The sequence below is a fragment of the Meriones unguiculatus genome, chromosome 1 (genome assembly GCF_030254825.1).
Source record: "Meriones unguiculatus strain TT.TT164.6M chromosome 1, Bangor_MerUng_6.1, whole genome shotgun sequence".
Lineage (NCBI taxonomy): Eukaryota > Metazoa > Chordata > Mammalia > Rodentia > Muridae > Meriones > Meriones unguiculatus.
Window position 1 is genome coordinate 132,829,814 of NC_083349.1, and position 19,392 is coordinate 132,849,205.

Consider the following 19,392-nt stretch of genomic DNA (forward strand, 5'->3'; position numbering starts at 1 on the left):
ACCTGGAAGCTTCCTACTTGCTGGTTAGCTTTCATAGTGCTGAGAGGTCTACCCATATAAGTGGAAGAGAAAGTAATCACTAATCTCACCCAGCTGTGAACCCCGAGAGCTGTAATAACAACTGGCATGAAACAATAAGCCCCTCGCTAGAGTGGCATAAATGTTATGGGATTAACCAACCACTTTCTGATAAAATCTAAGGCCTGGCCCATGAGATGTAATCTATTATTGAAACCATTTTTGGGAGAATAGATAGGTAATGGCTTGCAGGAATGAAATTAATACTGTTATTTTGCTAAGTGGCTTTACTGTTAAAACAACTCCTAATGACTTACTGCTAGACCCATAGATCAGTGCATTTGTCAATCCTGCTCAGAGAAGCCTCTATTTGCAGTCTGTGGTAATTAACAAATAGATTCTCAACTGGCCAAAGTGCAAATAAGTGACTGAAGAATGCTTAGGTCTCAGCGGGACATCTCTGTCATACACTTTCCTGAGTCTCAGGGATATTTGCCGGGACCAGGGGAGTGGAAGAGCCACAGGGGGTGCATAACCGCAAGGAAGCAGTATTTTCTGAGCATGACTAGGCAGGTGCACATATGAACTCACAGCAACTGTGACAGCACACAGAAGACTGGTGCAATCTCAAGCTAGACAAAACCCCATAGTGCAGGATAGTGCAGGAGGAGGACACCAATAACTCCCACTAGCTAAAGAGTTTGGGGGATTTGTTGGCTGCCAAAAAGGGAAAGCTAGTTTTTTTCTTTAGTGATGTGATCCTGGTAGGTCAATCACATTCCAGGCCAGGCTTTACTACCAGAAAGAGTTGGGCACCAAAAATTTGACTTGAAGTGATTAAAAGAAATGAAGAAGAAGAAGAAGAAGAAGAAGAAGAAGAAGAAGAAGAAGAAGAAGAAGAAGAAGAAGAAGAAGAAGAAGAACCCTGAAGTTGGGTGTGTAGGAAGCTGAGGGTGGAAAGGGTAGAAGGGTGGATCTGGAGTGAGTTTGAGGATATGGTGACTATTATCAAAACAAATTGTTGAAATTCTCAAAGAATTAGTAAAAAGGCTATTTTATTTTAAATAAAGCACCAGGATGTTTTCTATCACATAAGTGTAGACATGTCTTTGTTGGGTCTTCACTTGGCCCCTATAGCTATTTGACTGTTTTTTAAAACTCCTATCAAGTCCTGAAGATACCTGATAAAACAGGATCAGATGAATGGGGAGGAGGTCCCCCCTATCAGTGGACTTGGAAAGGGGCACGGTGGAGATGAGGGAGGGAGGGAGGGACTGGGAGGGATTGAGGGATCAGGACATGGCTGGGATACAGAGTTAATAAAATGTAACTGATAAAAAAAAAATAAAAAAGAAAAAAAAAAAGAAAAAAAAAACTCCTATCAAGTTGTCTTTGTCCATCTGCTGTTGTTTATTTCATATGTGTGTAAGAAACAAGCTCTTAAAAGATGTTCTTCTACTATCAAGCTTATGTGACTTTCCCCCAAATTTACAATGCTTATTTTTAGAAATAACTGGATATTCTATAATCATTCTACATGGTCCAATGTGAATCCAACTCTTTATCCAGAACTTTGTCAAACATTTAATGAATATACTTGGCTAACCCCAGTAACATAACTTTATGGAAATGTGTAATTTCTGCCAATTCGTTGATTTGACTTTACGCACAAGCATATTCAGTCTGGTATCCTGAAGTGTGTGTGGCAATGCCAAGCTTTATGCCTAAGTCTCTCAACTAAGCAGCATATAGAAACATTTTTAAGTAATTATAAAGTACGATATTTTAACAAACATGTTATTCATATGTAACAAGTGCATTATTTCCTTGTGCCCAAAATTCAAAGTTGCAAATTACATCCAGGAACTCATCAGATCTGCTAGATGAATTATGTAATTCAATTTGGCAAAATTTTTGCACACAGCACAAATAGTTTTCTTTGGTTTTCTTGGATTCTGTTCTGAGAAGGAGGTAGCTGGAAAAAAAGTGAAAAATTACAGGATATGATTCATAAAAATCCCACATCTTTTTTGTGTGCTTGTACATTCTTTTTTGAGAGGAAATATTTTTGTCCCACAGCAATGATTCTTCTTCTTTTCCATGAATTCACTTAGTCAAATGATATCCATACACAATCTATACATAGCATTTAAGAAAGAAAAGAAAAGAATAGCTGGAACCAGAGGAAGATGCAAGGGACTAGGCAGATTGAGCATGTAGCGTATCCATTAAATCTCTTGTCACCAGAAAGGAATGTGAAGCCTAAACTTTAACATGGCCACAATATGTAACTCAGAGCAAAGAAACGAAACCTCAGCTCTATGTGTTTCTGCCAAGCTTTGGCCCAAACTTTTTACTCTCCAACAAGTAATGGGTAGCTGTTTTCCTGTCGTATTTGGAGAAAGAAGAAAGTGATGTCCATGTAATCTCATCCTCATTTCTGAGTTTAAGTCAAGTAGCACTTCTTCCTATTCTTTGCTGCCAACAGGAAGATTAAATGCACCCTCCTGCCCCCAGGAAAGGGCTATCACGCTCCTCTCAGCAGAGCTAATTTCCATAGGATGCCTAAATGTCAAATTCTTAGGAGGCCAATATGTAGCTTTCTATGTGTTTCTGACTTTTGGTTTCTTTCTCTGATCCTCTTTTATCACTTTGTTTTTATGAAGAACTGTTATGGAAATAGCTATCCAGTACCCAGACAGAGGACCTCTCTGAGTGAGACAATGAACAGTTTTAGAAGCTAAAAGTCTTTCTGTGTGTGTGCTTTTGAAGAATTCACCAACCGCCAGATATAAAGAGACCCACAGAAATCAGGTATTCAATCATCCAAATCCATGGAATGAGATGGGTCATGTACTTCCACGCATCTTCAGGTCCTGGGATCACAGACATGTATCACCCCACCACATCTGGCTCAATCTTTCGGGTTAGAAAACATTTTAAATGCCACATAGGTTCAACACAAAAAAGATCCTATCTGCTCACTGAGGAGAGGTGGAAAGGACTAGAGGAGAGGGAAATAGATTATATCTAAAGGAACAATAATTAGTGTATTAACTACTTTAGTGGTGCTGTGGCCAGAATTCCTTGACAGAAAAAAAAATGTAGGACAGATTTATTTTGGCACATGAGTTTATAGGTTTCTATCTATCTTGGTGGGAAGACATGGCTATGCAGCTCGGTTCACAGCAGTAGGAGTCTGTGGAGGATGCTCTTCATGAAACAGTGAACCAAGGAGCAGAGAGAGGAACCTTCGAATGACCACCCTGAAGTGGAAGTTCTTGGTTTCTTTGAAGACTGAGTTTTGTCACATGATATTTTGCTGCAAGCTGGGCATGCCATGTTTTGCCCAGGTTGGCTTGTGAGAGGGCACATGATGTTTTGCTGTGAGTTCTAATGTATGAGGGGAGTGACTCTGAAGACAGGAGATATAACAGAGGCCCATTCTGGGGAGACATTACTTTTTTTTGAGTTCTTTATTTGTTATATTTATTTATTACAGTTTATTTACTTTGTATCCCAGCTGTAGCCTCCTCCCTCATCCCCTTCCAACCTTGCCCTTCCTCCCACCTCTCCTCCCCTGCCCCTCCCTGAGTCCACTGATAGGGGAGGTCTTCTTCCTCTTTCATCTGACCCTAGTCCATCAGGTCTCATCAGGACTGGCTGCATTGTCTTCCTCTGTGGTCTGGTAAGGCTGCCCAATTCCAGCGGCAGGTGATCAAAGAGCAGGCCACTGAGTTGATATCAGAGACAACCCCTGTTCCCCTTACTAGAGAAGCCACTTGGAGACTGAGCTGCCATGGTCTACATCTGTGCAAGGGTTCTAGGTTATTTCCATGAATAATCTTTGGTTGGAGTATCAGTCTCAGAAAGGACCCCTGTGTCCAGATTTTTTGGTTCTGTTGCTCTCCTTGTAGAGTTCCTGTCCCCTCCAGATCTTTATTTGTTATAGCCAGAATCTGGAAACAACCCAGATGTCCCTCAACTGAGGAATGGATACAGAAATTGTGGCTCATTTACACAATGGAATATTACTCGGCTATTAAAAATAAGGACATCATGAAATTTGCAGGCAAATGATGGGAACTAGAAAAGGTCATCCCAAGTGAGTATCCCAGAAACAGAAAGGTACACATGGTATATAATCATTTATAAGTATATATTAGACCAAAAAATATAGGATAAACATACTAAAACCTGTACACCTAAAGAAGCTAAGCAAGAATGAGGACCCTGGGTAAGATGCTCAATACTCATTCAGAAAGGCAAATGGGATGGACATTGGAAGAAGGAAAAAACAGGGAGCAGGACAGAAGCCTACCGCAGAGGGCCTATGAAAGACTCTACCCAGCAGGGTATCAAAGCAGATGCTAAGGCTCATAGCCAAAATTTGGGCAGAGTGCAGGGAATCTTATGAAAGAAGGGGGAGATAGAGAGACATCATTTTTTGGATCAACATTACTGTGCTGATCTTCATTCTTCAACACTTGACTTGTAGAGAGAGACATTCCAGACGACTTCTCAGGGCAATCTGCCTGAGTCTTGCAGCTTTTGCTGACTTGTCCCTCTTCTGAATCCTGTCGCTGCTTGGTGTTGGACTGCTGGTATCCTGACAACTGAGGTTGGTAATCCACTAAAGATCCATCGACTCTAATCAGCAGGAAGTAGATAAAAGAGCTCTACTGCCCTTTTCCCTACTAATCTCCTACCCGAGGTCAGGAGTTGGAGGGGAGGTAAAGGTGTTTAAGAACCCTAAAGAAATTAGGTTTGGTGAAAAATCTAAGCCTACACCACTGTGTGATCTTAGTCCATCAGCAAGGCCTCCCCATATCCTCCCCAAATACACACCCCACTAAAAAAAAAAAAAAAAAAACAGTAAAAACACAAGGGTGTGGGGGTATTTCGGACTTAACCCATGGTAATGAGGTAATTGTAGACATTTTAGCAGCGAATGTAGAAACAATGGTTTATTAAAGTGATGCAGTCACAGGGCCAAGAAAACATTACTAGTTACCTAGAAGTTGAAACGCAGTCACCACATCTTTAAAGAGTGAGGTCTAGGTCTGGGTTACCTCACTCAGGATGATCTTTTCTAGTTTCATCCATTTTCCTGCAAATTTCATGATTTCTTTGTTTGTTTTAAGGGCTGAGTAGTATTCCATTGTGTAAATGTATCATGGTTCTTTATCCTCTCTTTAGCTGAGGGACATCTAGGTTGTTTCCAGATTCTGGAGATTGGGAGGGGAGGAGGGATGGAGCTATAACCATGGTGTAAAGAGAATAAAAAGAAATAATTAAAAAGAGTGAGGTCTAATATATCTGTCTAGAACTAGTGAAGAAAACGTGAAAGGACAATAATACTCCAGCCTGAAAGGGGGGGAAAAAGAAAGAAAAAGAAAAAAAAAGGGTGGAGCAAGAAAAAAATATTCAGCAAAATGAAACAGCCAGTATGATGTTTTAATAAATATTGGTGTATATTATTAATCAATTCTTTTTCTCTTTGTGTGATACACACACACACACACACACACACACATATATATATATATACATATATCTATGTAATCCATGTGTATGAGTTTATTAAGTTAATTAATGTTAAAATAGCACAGTAACTGAACACACCACAGTGGTGGCAAGCTGAAAACCAAGTGGCTTCTCTGTCTTTGAGCAGGGTGTTGAGCACTTCCAGCAGTGCCAAGGTGGTTGTGTTTCACTGGAAAGGCCAACAATGCTGTAGTGGCTCACTCCATAAGGCTGCTGCCTCAACAGTCCCTCTCTAGTGCTGAAAATCTAACGATTCCTGGCGAGCCACTGGTTCTTAGTCCAAGATGGAAATGGGGACATGCTGGTTCTAATGTAAGCAGAGGAGGGACCAGTAACTGTGTAAACCAATTCCCAGCTGGTAAACTGGAAGCCAAATAATCTTCCTTCTGCCATGCCCCTTTTATCATGGTTGCTACCTACAGTCTAGGTGGTCCTCAAAAATATGTCAAGGCAATCAGAGAGTTCTTCAGGTCATGCTCCCTATTCAGATGACCCTAATCTGTGTCATGACATTAAAACCAACCATAACAATATTTAAAGTCAAGGTCTGACCTCCTTGTATACATGGGCAGGTATACCTGGCCACACATAAACCACACGCAGACAAACCATGGTTTAAGTTTTCATTTTCATACATGTATATCATTATTTGTGCATTTGTCCTTAACCACTCTTTATCCAGGCCTTGTTCAGCTGGTGCTTTGCATTTTCCACTAGTAATTCCTTTTTCCTTTTCTACACCCTACACACACCACGCACACAGACACAGACACACACACATGCACACATGTTTATGTGTTCACGTACACACGGACCTAGAGACAGAGGGTGGGTGTTTATTTAAAGATTCTGCTTCTAAGATAGCATGGAATGTTTGTCTTTCTGATTCAGGCTTGTTTTACCATCAAGAACCTTAGTTTCACCCATTTTTCTGAAAGATGACGAATTTTTGTTATTCATCCATAAACCACATGTTTTTTTGTCCTTTCATCTGTTGATGGGCACCTATGCTGGCACTGTTTCTTGACCTCTGGGAACAGTGCTGCAGTAAGCTCAAATGTGGACATCTCCTGTGGTTTGTCGACAGAGTTCTTGGGGACCACGGAATATATGAATCATACAGTCGTTCTTTCTGTTTTTAAGTCTTTACGAGGGATCTTCACACTTCTCCCTGTGTTGTCTGCTGGTTTATGTTCCTACCAGCACAGCAAAACAATGTTTACACCCTTGTCAAAATTGGTGTCATTTGCTTTGCTGTTGGCAGCCATATTGACTAAGGTAAGAAGCAGTCTTAATGCTAATGAAGTCTCAATTTCTATTTCCCTAATGGCTAATAATCTGGAATCTTTTTCCATGTGGCTTTTTTGTTGTTCATTTGCACTTTTTTTTTTCTTTTGAGAATTGCCTGTTTAATGAATTTACCCATGCATGGATTCGATTATTTTTATTTTGCTGTTTATAATTATAACCTTCTTGCTATAATTTCCTGTTATGTTTGTAGTTAGCAAATGCTCCCCTGCTCTGCAGGTTCTGTCTGTACTCCAGGAGGTCTTTCCTTTGCCATTCAGAACATTTACTTTTTGATGGCATTCGACATTTATTGCAGTTATTTAGTGAGCTATTGAAATACTTTTCAGAATGTCCCTGCCTATCCCTATACCACATTTTTTTCCTGATTTTTTCCTCTAGAAGTTTTAATGTTGAAAGTCTTAATATTTTGGATCCCTTTCAAACAGTGTTAAAAAGGGTGATAGATAGGGATATTGCTTCTTTCTATGACTGTTTTGTATTTTCTTCCCCAGCATAATACTTTTGTTGATTATTTAGGCATTTCATACAATGCCGCCAGATCACACTCCCCATTCCTCCCAGGTTCACTCTCCCACGCTTGTGCTCCCCCAAACCACACCAAGTCCAGTTTGTGTTGCCTATATATTCACTGGAGCATGGTCAAACTCATGGCGGTCAGCCAATTAAAGAAAATTGAGTAGTCTCTCACTCCTCATCCACTGCATCTTTATCATTAACTTATCACAGTTTTTAAGGACTCTCTTCAGTGACCGTTTCTTTGTTTGGTGGTGGTGGTGAGGAGGTCCAGAGGTTGTCACAGAAGTTTCAGTGTTTCTCATTCTCAGTCATGAGTCTGCAGTCATCAAAACCACTTGCCAAAGAAGCTTCCTTGCCCATGGCAGCTGGAGGCAGCACTGATCATGGATGCCAACATGGCTTCGGCAGCAGCACGCAGAAGTCCCGTGAGAAGACTCAACCCAGAAAAATGAAAGAAAACAAGCCACTCCACATCTAAGACGTCCTGCTGCTACTCAGAGTGGAGGTGACTGTGTGTCCGGACCAGGAGTCTTTGGGCAGATCCTGTGCGAGCTCCAGGCTGCTGCACACCATCCGGCACTTGGAAGTCCTGGGCTTGATTGTTGTGTTTGCAGCCAGAGGGCAGCTCTAAAACCCAGTGCTCTCCTTCCCGCAGCAGGGAGAGGCCGAGCCGTGTGGCATCTGGAGGACTGGCCCTTTTAGCCATTGCACCCGTGCTATCCCTGCCTCGTTTCCAGTTCCATCTCTCTGTGCTCCCTCCTCTGTTTTGCCACCTTTTCTATCTTTCTAGTACACATTCATTTATTAAAGGGGCATTTCAATCTGCTGTGTGTTCAGTTAAATCTATAGTAGGAGGAGGAGGATACTACTACTAATTTCTCCCCTAGGGCTTATGACACTTCTAGCCACAAGTTCTTCTCTCAGCAGTGGTGGCTGGTAGGGTTTTTATCTTGTACAGCAAGATGTAACTCCACCCAGAAAATGCCTGGTATTATCACGGAGGATGTTTCGCCAGAGCAGTCATTATTATAGCTCACATGGTTCACAGCTGCATAAAGATGACTCATTTTTCCCTTCCACTCGTGTGTGTCACACCTTTCAGCACTCCAAAGCTAGCCATTAGAGACAGAGCTTCTACGTGGCATCTCCACGTAACATGATGAGTGTATGGTATCTTTAGCAATAGGCTCATACTGTCAGGTTCTGGAGGGTAACCATCAGTATTGGCAATAGCCTGCTGTCAGAACATGATCTAAGAATGGACTCCTATGTGGAGAATTTGAGAGCCTGTGAGAAAACGCCAAGAAAACAAGACAAGAGTCTCAACTTCTTCAGAGCATGGAATTGCTCCTGGAATGTGCTTTTGTTCCCCTCTCAAGTGCAGTGGATAGGAGTGGGTTTAATTCAGATTAATCATTACATCTGGCTATTGATATTTGTTTATATGCCTCTGTGGAAAAACATATTTTTGCCGCAGGCTGCTTGCTGGACAAGTTCAGCTTGCCCCTGTGGTCATACACTTTAAATAACTTTACTCATGTGACTGTTCTTCATCCTCAGAGTATAAATTGTCTGATGCCCTGAATAAAGTTGGTTATTTCATGAGAATTTAGTACACTTCATTTATGGGCTCTGTTCCCCCAGGTCTCACTGGCCAACAGCTCAGAAACAGGTAACTCGTTCCAAGGTTTGAGATTTTTATTTGTTAGCTTTCAGTGTCTTAGTAGGAGCAGTGTCACTCCATTTTAACTCTTTATATGTACTTGTGTATGTACATGTATTAGGATATCCTCTTTATATGTATGTGTGTGTACACACATGTATTAGGATATCCTCTTTCTCTGGACTTTGCAGCCCTGTAATTTATTTTGTGATTTTTGACTTTTCTGATCTCTTCAGTGGACTTCATCCTTTGCTTTCAGACTTATCTTAATCAAGGCATCATGAAGAAGCTCTGTAAATATGCACCAATTGGAGAACCTATTGTGGGCTATGTGTGACTTGCAGTTTGAACTTAAGTCTAAAAGATGAACATGTACAAAACCATTAAGAAGTAAGAATAAAATTGGTTAAATATAGGTTATATTTCACGGAGTGTGGTATTTTTATGGCACCTCTAAACGCAACCTGGGCTGAGGATGCCACAGCCTATGCTGCTTAAGGATTTGATGAAAGCAGGAAACCATCTTATACCAAAATCAGTATTTCGAAAAGTAAATGATACTGGAAATTGTACTGTATTAAGTGAGGTAAAGTTGATCCGGTTATTATAAAACTTAATTACTGTAATCCAACATAACCAAAATTATAATTACTTGTTTTTTTTTAAAGAAAGAGAAAAAATAACCGAAATAGAAAGCTCTTTTTAAGGTGGTTTAGCTTTCTGATGCTCGAAATTATCTTCTTTTGTCTCATTTACTTTGTTTCTATGGTTATAAATGTTCAATTCACGGCCTTGTGAATGTTAGGAGAGCGCTCTATTACTGAGCCACATCTCCAGTCCTTGCTAGGAATTACATACTTTCCATCAAATGTTTATCTGTGTGTGTGTTTATATGTGTGTGTTTGTAGATCATTAGACTGGAAAGAGGATCATGTGAAGGGAAGTAGAGAGCCTAATGGAGGTGGGAAATGAACTAATGGATTATTTTTTTTTTTAAAGCAGAAGGGAGAACTAATTGAAGGAAAAAAAAAAAAAGAAAAGCAGCCTGAACAAAGGCAGGCAGTACAAAAAGGAACCATTTAGAACAAAGTGTACTGACACATATGTATGAAGATGCCATGATTAAACTCAATACATTGTGTATGATAAACTATTAACAAAGAGAAAAATAAAATTTAAAACTGAATTAAATTAAAAATAATTGCAAAAACATGAATATAATTCTAGAATTTAATCTTTGATGTGATGATGTTTTATATTACTCCCCTAACAATAGTTTTGTGAGATTTAAGTGAGAAAGTAGGAAAAATATTATCTATTAGTATTTCTATTTTATTTTAATTTTAGAATGAATAATCAAGACAAATATGAATAGAAAAGAAGAAAAATAAACTTGATACACTGAAATATGCATTCTTAAAATAAATAACCATATTTTATGTGGCTATAAAATTTTACAATTAGGAATAGGTAGTAAATATTAACTTGTTAAAATACTCACTTTTCAGTCTCACTAAAGAATTCATTGTGATTACACTTTACAATTTTAGACCTTATTTTTTGTAAAAAATAACTAAAGGAGATACATAAATGACGTCATGTCATATTTTATTATTATATTATTATTATTATTATTATTATTATTATATTATATTATTATTACACTACGTACTTTTTCAATATGATTAAAAAATCCTGAGATATCTAATTTTTTCTAAATATTTTCTCCTTTTCATTTCTTCTGTTTTGTACACACACCCCCCCCCAAAAAAAAGCAAAACAAGAAAGACTTCTGGTCTCTTTTTCTGAATCTTGCTTCTCTGTTCTTAACATGCTTGCCAGAAGAGTTTTCTGTCTTTTCACAATAATTATTAGGATATGTACAGTGTGAGTCATTTGTGGTCAACCAGAAGGACAATAAGGAGTTGTCCTGCTACTATCACGGTTCCTGGGAGTGATGGCAATGTTTGGAAGCACTTTCTGTCTCACAACTTGAAGAACACAGATACAAAAGTGTGAAGTAATGAAAGAGATGTATTTTCAACTACAACTACTCATTAAATGAAGGGGACTTTGGTTCTTGTATTTCTGCTTACAGGTAACTTTTCCAGTTGCTCTCTTTCACCACAGAAATTTAGAAGAAACAAAGAAACATGAAGTAATATGGTTACAAATCTGTTTAAGACAAAGGTGTTCGCCATTGAAATCAACTCTACTCACTCCATCTCAAGTTTACTTTTGTTAGACAAAATGTGCTATCTTTTCCCAGCAGGCACCCAAACCACTGTCCACTGGAAACCATTAAGTTTTAGAATGTTAAACAATGCAGGGGGTTATCAACTACAAAAATAAGTGTTGGTCTTGGACTACATTTCAAAAGTTTTGGACTATGTGTTCCAAAGGCAATTTAGAGTTCTTGTCTAGATTAAAGCAAGTAAGATGTTGAATGTGGGAAGAAATACCTGTTTTGTAACTTACTGTACAAACCCAGCCATGATGACCAGATTCAGCTAACAGCACATTAACTACCGCCCCCCCCCCAACCAGGTGAACAGAGGCTGAGCACACAGTCCTTTCTAAAGCTTAGACAGAGATTTCCTTTTTTTTTTTTTTTTTTTCATTGAAATATGCTAGTAAATGACATTTGGAAAGAACAGACTTTTTTTTTTTTTTTTCAATGCAGTTTATTCAGGAACCTTGAACAATCCTCGGACCCTGGGGAAAGCCAGCCCACAGCTTAAATAGCCTCTGGGTAGCCAACCCAGGCGTGCCACGTGGGCAATGCAGATAGGTCCACATACATGGAAGCAAGCCAGATCCTCAGCCTTAGCCAAATGTGGAATTGTTCCTGACAGAGAACAGACTTTTTTAAAGCTAGAAAGATGTAGGTATCTCCTATTGGCTATAATGATGGTACATTAAATTTGTTTTCTTCTGTAAAAAATCCATATGGTACAAAACTCATTTGATAGATAAGGAGAATTACTAAAATTCAGTAGAGTAACAAGCATGTGATACTTTTTTGTTTTGTTTGACTCTATCTTGACAATGAAATTTTAGTCAAAACAGTGACTGTAATTTGTTGTTGTTGTTGTTTGAGACAGGGTCTTTCACCATAGCCCAGGCTGACCTGAAGTTGTAGAAACCTTCCTGGCTCAGCCTCCAGAGTTCTGGGATTACACGCATGCACTAGCATGTGACCTAGTAACAGTTTTTATTGGCTTTTTAAAAATGTTGTTAATTCTCATCTTATCCTAAGATACTTGAAAACAAATATCCCTAGGTTTTAAATTAAAAAATGATTTATTTTTATTTTATATGTGTATTTTGCCTGTATGTATGGATGTATATCATGGGTGTACCAAGTGCCTGAAGAAGCAAGAAGAAGATGTCAGATTCCCTGGAACTGGAGTTATAGATAGTTGTGAGCCAACATGTGGGTCCTGGGAAATGAACCCTGGTCCTCTGCAAAAGCACCCAGTTCTCCTAATTGCCGAGTCATATCTCTACTCTCAATTCTACAGTTTTGAAAAGTAGAATTGTGTATATCACAATACCTCACAATTAATAATACATTGTTTATCAAACATATCTGTCACATAGTTGTGATACAGATTCTAATGGCAGGCACCTAGGATGTAGAAACTTTAGCACACATTTATTCAAATAGCTTTATTCACATAGGACTAGACGAAAATCTAATCAGTAGAAAACACACGACACAAAGGGCATCATCATCCCCTGGAAGCAGCGGGGACACTGACACCTCCAGTCCTTTGGAGCATGATACTGTGTTTCCAAGTACGAAAGGAGGAAGAAAGGGAAGGAAGCAGAAAGAAGGTGAACATTCTGAAAGCATGTTCAACAATGTGCTGTTCTTAGCTATTAATTCTTTATTGGGTAACTATCTTGCACATCTGGGAACATACCACTGGCAGAACAACTTTATGTTTGGCAATGCGTACTTTCCGTAGCAGTTCTGGTTGACAGATTTTGATGAAAGCCAAAAAATTTAAGGGCAAAACTTCTTGTTCAAAGAGGACAATCAATCTTATTATAGTAACAGATACAAACACAGTACAAAAGACTCATTCACATTACACAAAGCAGAAGCTCGTATTATCTGTGCTCACTCCAATAATCCTGCTGTTGCATTTAATCAACAAAGTAATAAATGAGGTTTTTGTTTTTGTTGTGTTTTTTATCTGTTTTTCCTGAAGTGCCCAACTGATTTAAAATATCAGCATAATTGTTATGAATGGCAGAGATTACACAGTGTACGGCCTTGCTTAGTGCAGCCATCACTGCAAAGGCAGGTTTATCTCACCCAGCTTCTGGGAAGGTTTGCACTACTCATACAGAAAGACTTGGGGAATCTTACAATTTAAAAAGAGAGAAAGGACTTTTTTATTTCTGAAATAATCTTTGCATACACAGGGAAGCAAAATTTCTCTTCAGATTTTAAAGCTTTTAATTCCTTTGACAGTTGTTTTGTTATTCCAGTTCTACTAAATGTTAAGTTAATAACGGCCTTGATCAAGACATTGCTGCAATGACGTTATCATTTGTTACAGAAAGCAATCTCCATGCAAGGGCAAAGCCTATGGCAGTGTCTGTCGAGGGACTAGATCACAGTATCCCTGAAAACAATTGACCTCACTTAGTACCTGTGGCATTGTAACACGCCCTTAACATGCTTGAGGACCAAATAAGAAAATGAAAAAGACTTTATTTCTTATTTAAGTCAGACATTTTAATTGTCAAAAAATGGAGTTCTTGAGTTTCTCCTTTGCCTTTTTTTTTTTTTTTTTTTTTTTTTTTTACTTTGGATAGTCATGTGTACTTCTGGGTTTGACTCACAAAAACATCTCCCAAAGGGCATGGAGAGTGTGTGCACAATCCTCCCTGCCTGATAATCAACACTACTCAATTGGATAGTAGCAAAAATGGTGGAAATTGTATTTGACACAAAAATAAAATTCTCCATTAATAAAAGAAAGCGGCAAGCCCCAAGTATAGAATAAAGCCTAGTTTAAGTGTCCTTTTAGGTGAGGGTAGGTAAGTCAGGTGTCTCTTGATAAGGAACAAGTGAAAACACATCAAGGTATAGACTAGGACTTAGATAAAGTGCATGAAGAGAACTATGACTTATGAGGTCTCAGAAGGAAAACTTAAAGGGTTGTTTCTTCTAGGGAAACACAAAGCATAGAGAGCTCAGAGATTATTCTGATTGTTTAGATATGCCAAGTTAGTATTGGCAGGCAAGCAAAGGAAATGGAGAGGGAGGAAAGGATATGACTGATTAGGAATATTGGCACTGTAGAGTGGATTATGTATTTGCTAACTGCTCTAGTTTGAGAATCAAGACAGTTTGAGAAATGATAACAACTCTAATGTCTTAGCATTGAAATGAAGTTCCATCAGTGTCAGATCAATGGTCTAAGATTTCTCTGATGGAGCTATTCACAAAATATTTGTTAGTAATGAACACAGTAATTTCTTAATATATTGTAGGTAGGAATGATAGATTGTATGTACTGCCATTGGTTTGGAGAAATAAAATTCAATAGTCCCAAATATGTGTGTGTGTGTGTGTGTGTGTGTGTGTGTGTGTGAGTGTGTGTGTGTATTCATATTTCTCATGTTGATTTAAAATTTTTAGCCTCTGCTTGCACATCGTCCCTCACTACTTCCTCAAGTAAGAAGCAAAACCAAGATGTTAGTTCTGGGAGACAAGCCTTTGATTTCCTATGTAAATCCATCCAGGGAACAGAGCCACAGAATAGACATTTACATGTTTTGGTGATGGTGTTGAGGAAGCGATTGGAAGCCTCTATAATATTTCTGTCAAAGGGCAGTAAATAGTGCAGATTTCTACCAGAGACCAAAATATAATTGTGTCCTTGGGATACAGAGAAGGGCTGGTGCTGTGTGACCACAGCAATGGCCAGCTGTGACGACCCTGGAGAGCCTTTGTTCTCTACCTCAGACAGTCCACTTTTTACTACATTTGGAGGTGAAAATGCCCTCTTTATGGAAGTAGCACAACAGGTGTGTCATTTGTGTCCCCCCCCATCTATCTCAAGAAGAACATTATTTCATTTCCAAAGACAGAAAAAGAATGTTAAGACAGACAAGACTAGAAAAGACTATGTCACGCTTTGACAGAATGGCTGTTTCTGATTTGTTTTAATGAGAACGATTAGATTTTAACACCTGCTTTCATTGAGAAAAATAGAGGAGAGATTCTGAAATGAGAAATAAAGTATTTTAATAAAGTGCCTTAGTAATACATGCTGAAATAAAATGTAAAAAAAGCTTAAAAGCGCTGAATGAAGAGGGCTTTTCTTCCAGCAGATTCTCTGGAGCACATTTGTTTACTCTCGTGTGGAGTCTGTAAAGATACCCAGTAAATTCACAAAGCTTTGTGACTGACCTCTAGAAATAAAACAAGTCTGGTCCATTAGCAGAGACTAGTCTCACAATTTTTGAAGTTTTTGTGGGAGGAGATGCCCCGTTTTCAAGGCCATTTGTGTTTTCAGTTAGATGAGTGAAAATGCCCCCAGAGGGTCATAGCCAACACTGAAGGAACGGTTTCTGTACCTAAGACTGTGGACAGAAAATTTGAGTTTTGGGTTTTTTTGTTTGTTTGTTTTTAACAAATATCTCCAAAATCTGAGTTCTCTCTCCCATCTGGATATTACAAATTTGCTAAAATATGTAAAAATTATTTCTCTTCCAATGTTTTTCCTGTAGTATCAAAGCCTAAATTATTATTCGTGTCCGTACTTGCTAACTCCTTACTAGGGCTGCTTCATTCGGCCTAAAATAAAACATCAAACCATATAGAACACAAAACTGATTTTCAACATTTCTCTGTTTCTGTTATTTAAACTCAGCATTATTTACTCACACGTTTCTCAAAACATCATTATTTTATTTCACTGTGCGTGAGTTTTGTTTGACTGTGACGGAGTTCCTGCGGTCATCTTTTTAAAGGGCAGGTCAGAATGAGACTCAGGAGCCATTTTGCTTCTTCCATGGCGTCCACTGGGGGCCATTGGGAACAGTGAAACCCAAGCGTGTAGGTGAGGAAAACTACACCAGTTTGACTATTGGTTTAAAAGTGCTGGTCAGTTTTAGAAGAATGCTGAAATTTTCATTCTGCCCTTTGGGGCACGCCCTTGATCTGGTAAGAGGATATGTAACCAAACGCGTCACCTCTGAACGACTACACTTAACTCGTGATGAGTCCCCACCACAGTCTCTCTGCCCCTCCCAGTGTTCTAACGCTCTGTATCGCAATGGCTTAGTATATCAGCACAAGGCTGGAGGGAGTGTGTGGTTAACCCTTTCATAAGTATTTTGAAAATCTATAGATGTCCCAGTGATTTGTCTTCATGAGGGTGACAAGTCACCTTATGAGGTCAGGTCACTTTAATGCATTTCTGCTGCCTTGTTTTGTCTCAGGATCCAACAGGACTGAAGAGTAACAATGGGAATGCGCAATTCTAAAGCTGATTTTAAAGTTTCACAAGAATGTACCTTTTTTTGAAGTATGATAACTTTTTTCCAGTTTAAGGTAAGAAGGTCTATTGTGAGCCCTTGGTTTTCTTTAAGAAAATTTCTCCAATTAAGAGAGGGAGAGAGAGAGACAGTCAGAGAGAGAGATAGAGAGAGAGAGAGAGAGAGAGAGCCTGCAAATTTAAATGACATGAATTTCTCTAAAACATAAAGAAAACGGAATTTACTAAGAAATTTATTACAAATGAGTCTAGATTGACTTAACCCTTATGCAATGAAAATAATTTTTACCTAATACCAGGTTACATTCCATTTCAGATTTCTTATTTCAAAGGGTGTCTCAAATTTCTAAGATGTTAAACCTAGTTCGGAGCCATTTTGTATATATAATAAAAGTCTTTAAAATTAAAATGGTAATCCTAATAAAACCAAATGTATGAAAAATGTGGTCTGACTGTATAACAAAGGGGAGTTATGTAATTCTACGTGAGTGAGATCTTTCATCTTTGATTTACAGGTTGGAGTCCTCCCTAACCAAAACCACATTGTCCCATGTCTTTCATACCTCAGCCTCCCCTAAAACCTTGTTTTAATTAAGGTTCCTTTCAGATTTCTGAATAAAAGCATGACAATCTTCACTTATGGCTTTAATATATCCTTTGAGTTAGGAAAATATATAAAAAGAAACATCAATGTTCAAAAGCATTGTCAGATATTAAATATGTGAGGTATTCTACATCACTGTCTTTAGGTGTTTGAGTTACACACTGAAATACCATTTTCAGAGGCAGCAGCTAACTCCCTTGTATTTTACTTACTAAGCTGTTTCTAATCTCTGCGAGAAATGTCTTTTATTTCGAACCTTTGCTAGGAAGGCTACCTGTGCAAGGTTTGAGTTCTGTGTTAGTTTTCATGTGAAGGCATAACTCCTAGCTTAGCCCCTTCAAAGGGATCATAGACCTCCTCACCGACACGTTTCTGAGACCTAGAAAACTTGGGGGCATCGTTTGAGCCATATGTGCTGAAATAGTTTCACAGTAGAATCAGATAATAAAAGTGGGCTAACTTGAAAAATAAACAAAATAAACAAAATGCTTAAATCCCCTGAGTAATGGGGATTTAAGGATGCCAGGCAAGAGAGGAAAGGAAGCAGGAGGACAGGGCAAGGAAGGTGGGGAGAGGGAGTCTTAGATTTGGAAGAAACTACCGCCCTTGAGAGGTTATGTGCTTTTCAGTGACTGTCCACCTCCTAAGGGATGCACCTCCAGAAGCCACTGTCCTTGTGGTGGCATTGCTGAGGGTGGAGAGACCGTGTTACCCGACAAAACTGCCAGTTCATATCCTGTGAGAACTTGAGACAAATGTGAAATTCCAACAAAATTTGACACATAAAAGATTGCCTACAGCGTGCAAGTTCCTTTTGGATTGTCCAATAACAGTATGATTTTTCCCCCATACCCCAGGTCCATCCTGAACTCTTCCCAGGAGGGGTAGAAGTGTGCTAGAACAAATGCAAAAAATCAAAGCAAAATGAAACAAAACAAAAACATAACATAGCGAAAAAGTTCCGTACCCCACCTCCCAAGTAATCTGTCTGCGATTCCCATCCACTCATAGCTAGAAGAAATCCTGTAAACAATTTAAGTCTATTTGACAGTAAACGACACAATAAGACGAAGATCAGAATGTCAGGAATGAATGTGTCTCAGGTTTTGCCCAAATTTTCACTGACTGCCATAGTTTCTGAAATGAACACTATCCAAGGCGGTGTGGAACGTTGCTAGCTCACACTTTGTGTCTGGGAGTGGGTCACCAGCATAAAAGCATGCTGGAAACAGTTTCTTCCAATCCTGGTTACTGTAACTTTAGAATCACTGGTTACATTTCAGGAATCTGTAATGCCCTTTCAAGTCCATCCAAAGAACAAGTGAAGCTGCTGTTCAGAATTTTGTGCCCAGTGTTTATGTTCCATCAAACTGTGCCACCCAGGCTGTAGACATGTCTGAGGGTGCTGGGGTTGTGGGGGGGATACACAATGATGTCACACACAGGAAATATCGGGGGAGACTTGGCACTTCACAAGGCGGGCTCCTCTTCCATGGGCTCACCAGCAGTTCTGTAAAAATAAACAGGCAATCAGAATGCGGCCCAAGAGTACACAATGGCATTGGAGACTTTCACGCACAATCAAAGCTGATTTTTCAGCCCTCTCCCGTGTTTATTTGTGTCATTCAGTTATCCATAAATAGAGTTTCTTTCCTACGCAGTATAAACAAATGTCAAGTGGAAAAACATTTTAGATCCAAGCAATCATTGGAAATGTTCCTGTTTATATTAAAACATGTCAGAATATTTTATAACTCTAGATTCCAAAATGTACATGTTTTGTGTCTTGGACAGTCCAATAATTTATTGAAAAAATTAGCTATGATATCCTATTTTAGGAGCAATTGCAGTGATTTCTGGAACCACTTTTGTTAAGGAGAGCAAAAGATTTAGCTAGCTTCTGGAGGAGGTTCATCCAGGCCCCCGGTTTCGCTTCTGTTCTTTCATAACTGGATTGGCCTTTTGCCGGAGGCATTTCAAATCAAATTCTGAATTTGATTAGCAAATCTCAGCTACAGACCTAACATTTTTATAAGAAACGTACTATGGAAGTATATAAATCGTTTGTATTCGGCATTGTAAGTGGGGTGTTCTTTCTGCTCAGCTAAAAACCAAAACTAATTGCTTGAAAATTTATCCTTGAGAGTTAATCTTAATTTAGTAACACGTTGAGAGCATGTTAAGGCAAACTTTTACAATGATTTTTA

The 19,392-nt window shown here is 38.9% G+C and overlaps 1 protein-coding gene across 17 annotated transcripts in view; it reads right to left on the reverse strand.

Moving 5' to 3' along the window:
- Window positions 1-13,849: 13,849 nt before the first annotated feature.
- Hdac9 (histone deacetylase 9) overlaps window positions 13,850-19,392 on the reverse strand; it is an 855,384-nt gene continuing 849,841 nt past the window's right edge. For all 17 annotated transcript variants that reach the window (XM_060367035.1, XM_060367042.1, XM_060367053.1 and 14 more), the window contains one exon: window positions 13,850-18,695. In XM_060367035.1, coding sequence (XP_060223018.1) covers window positions 18,656-18,695 — 40 coding nt within the window. In that variant the 3' untranslated portion in view covers window positions 13,850-18,655. The remainder of the gene's footprint in view (window positions 18,696-19,392) is intronic.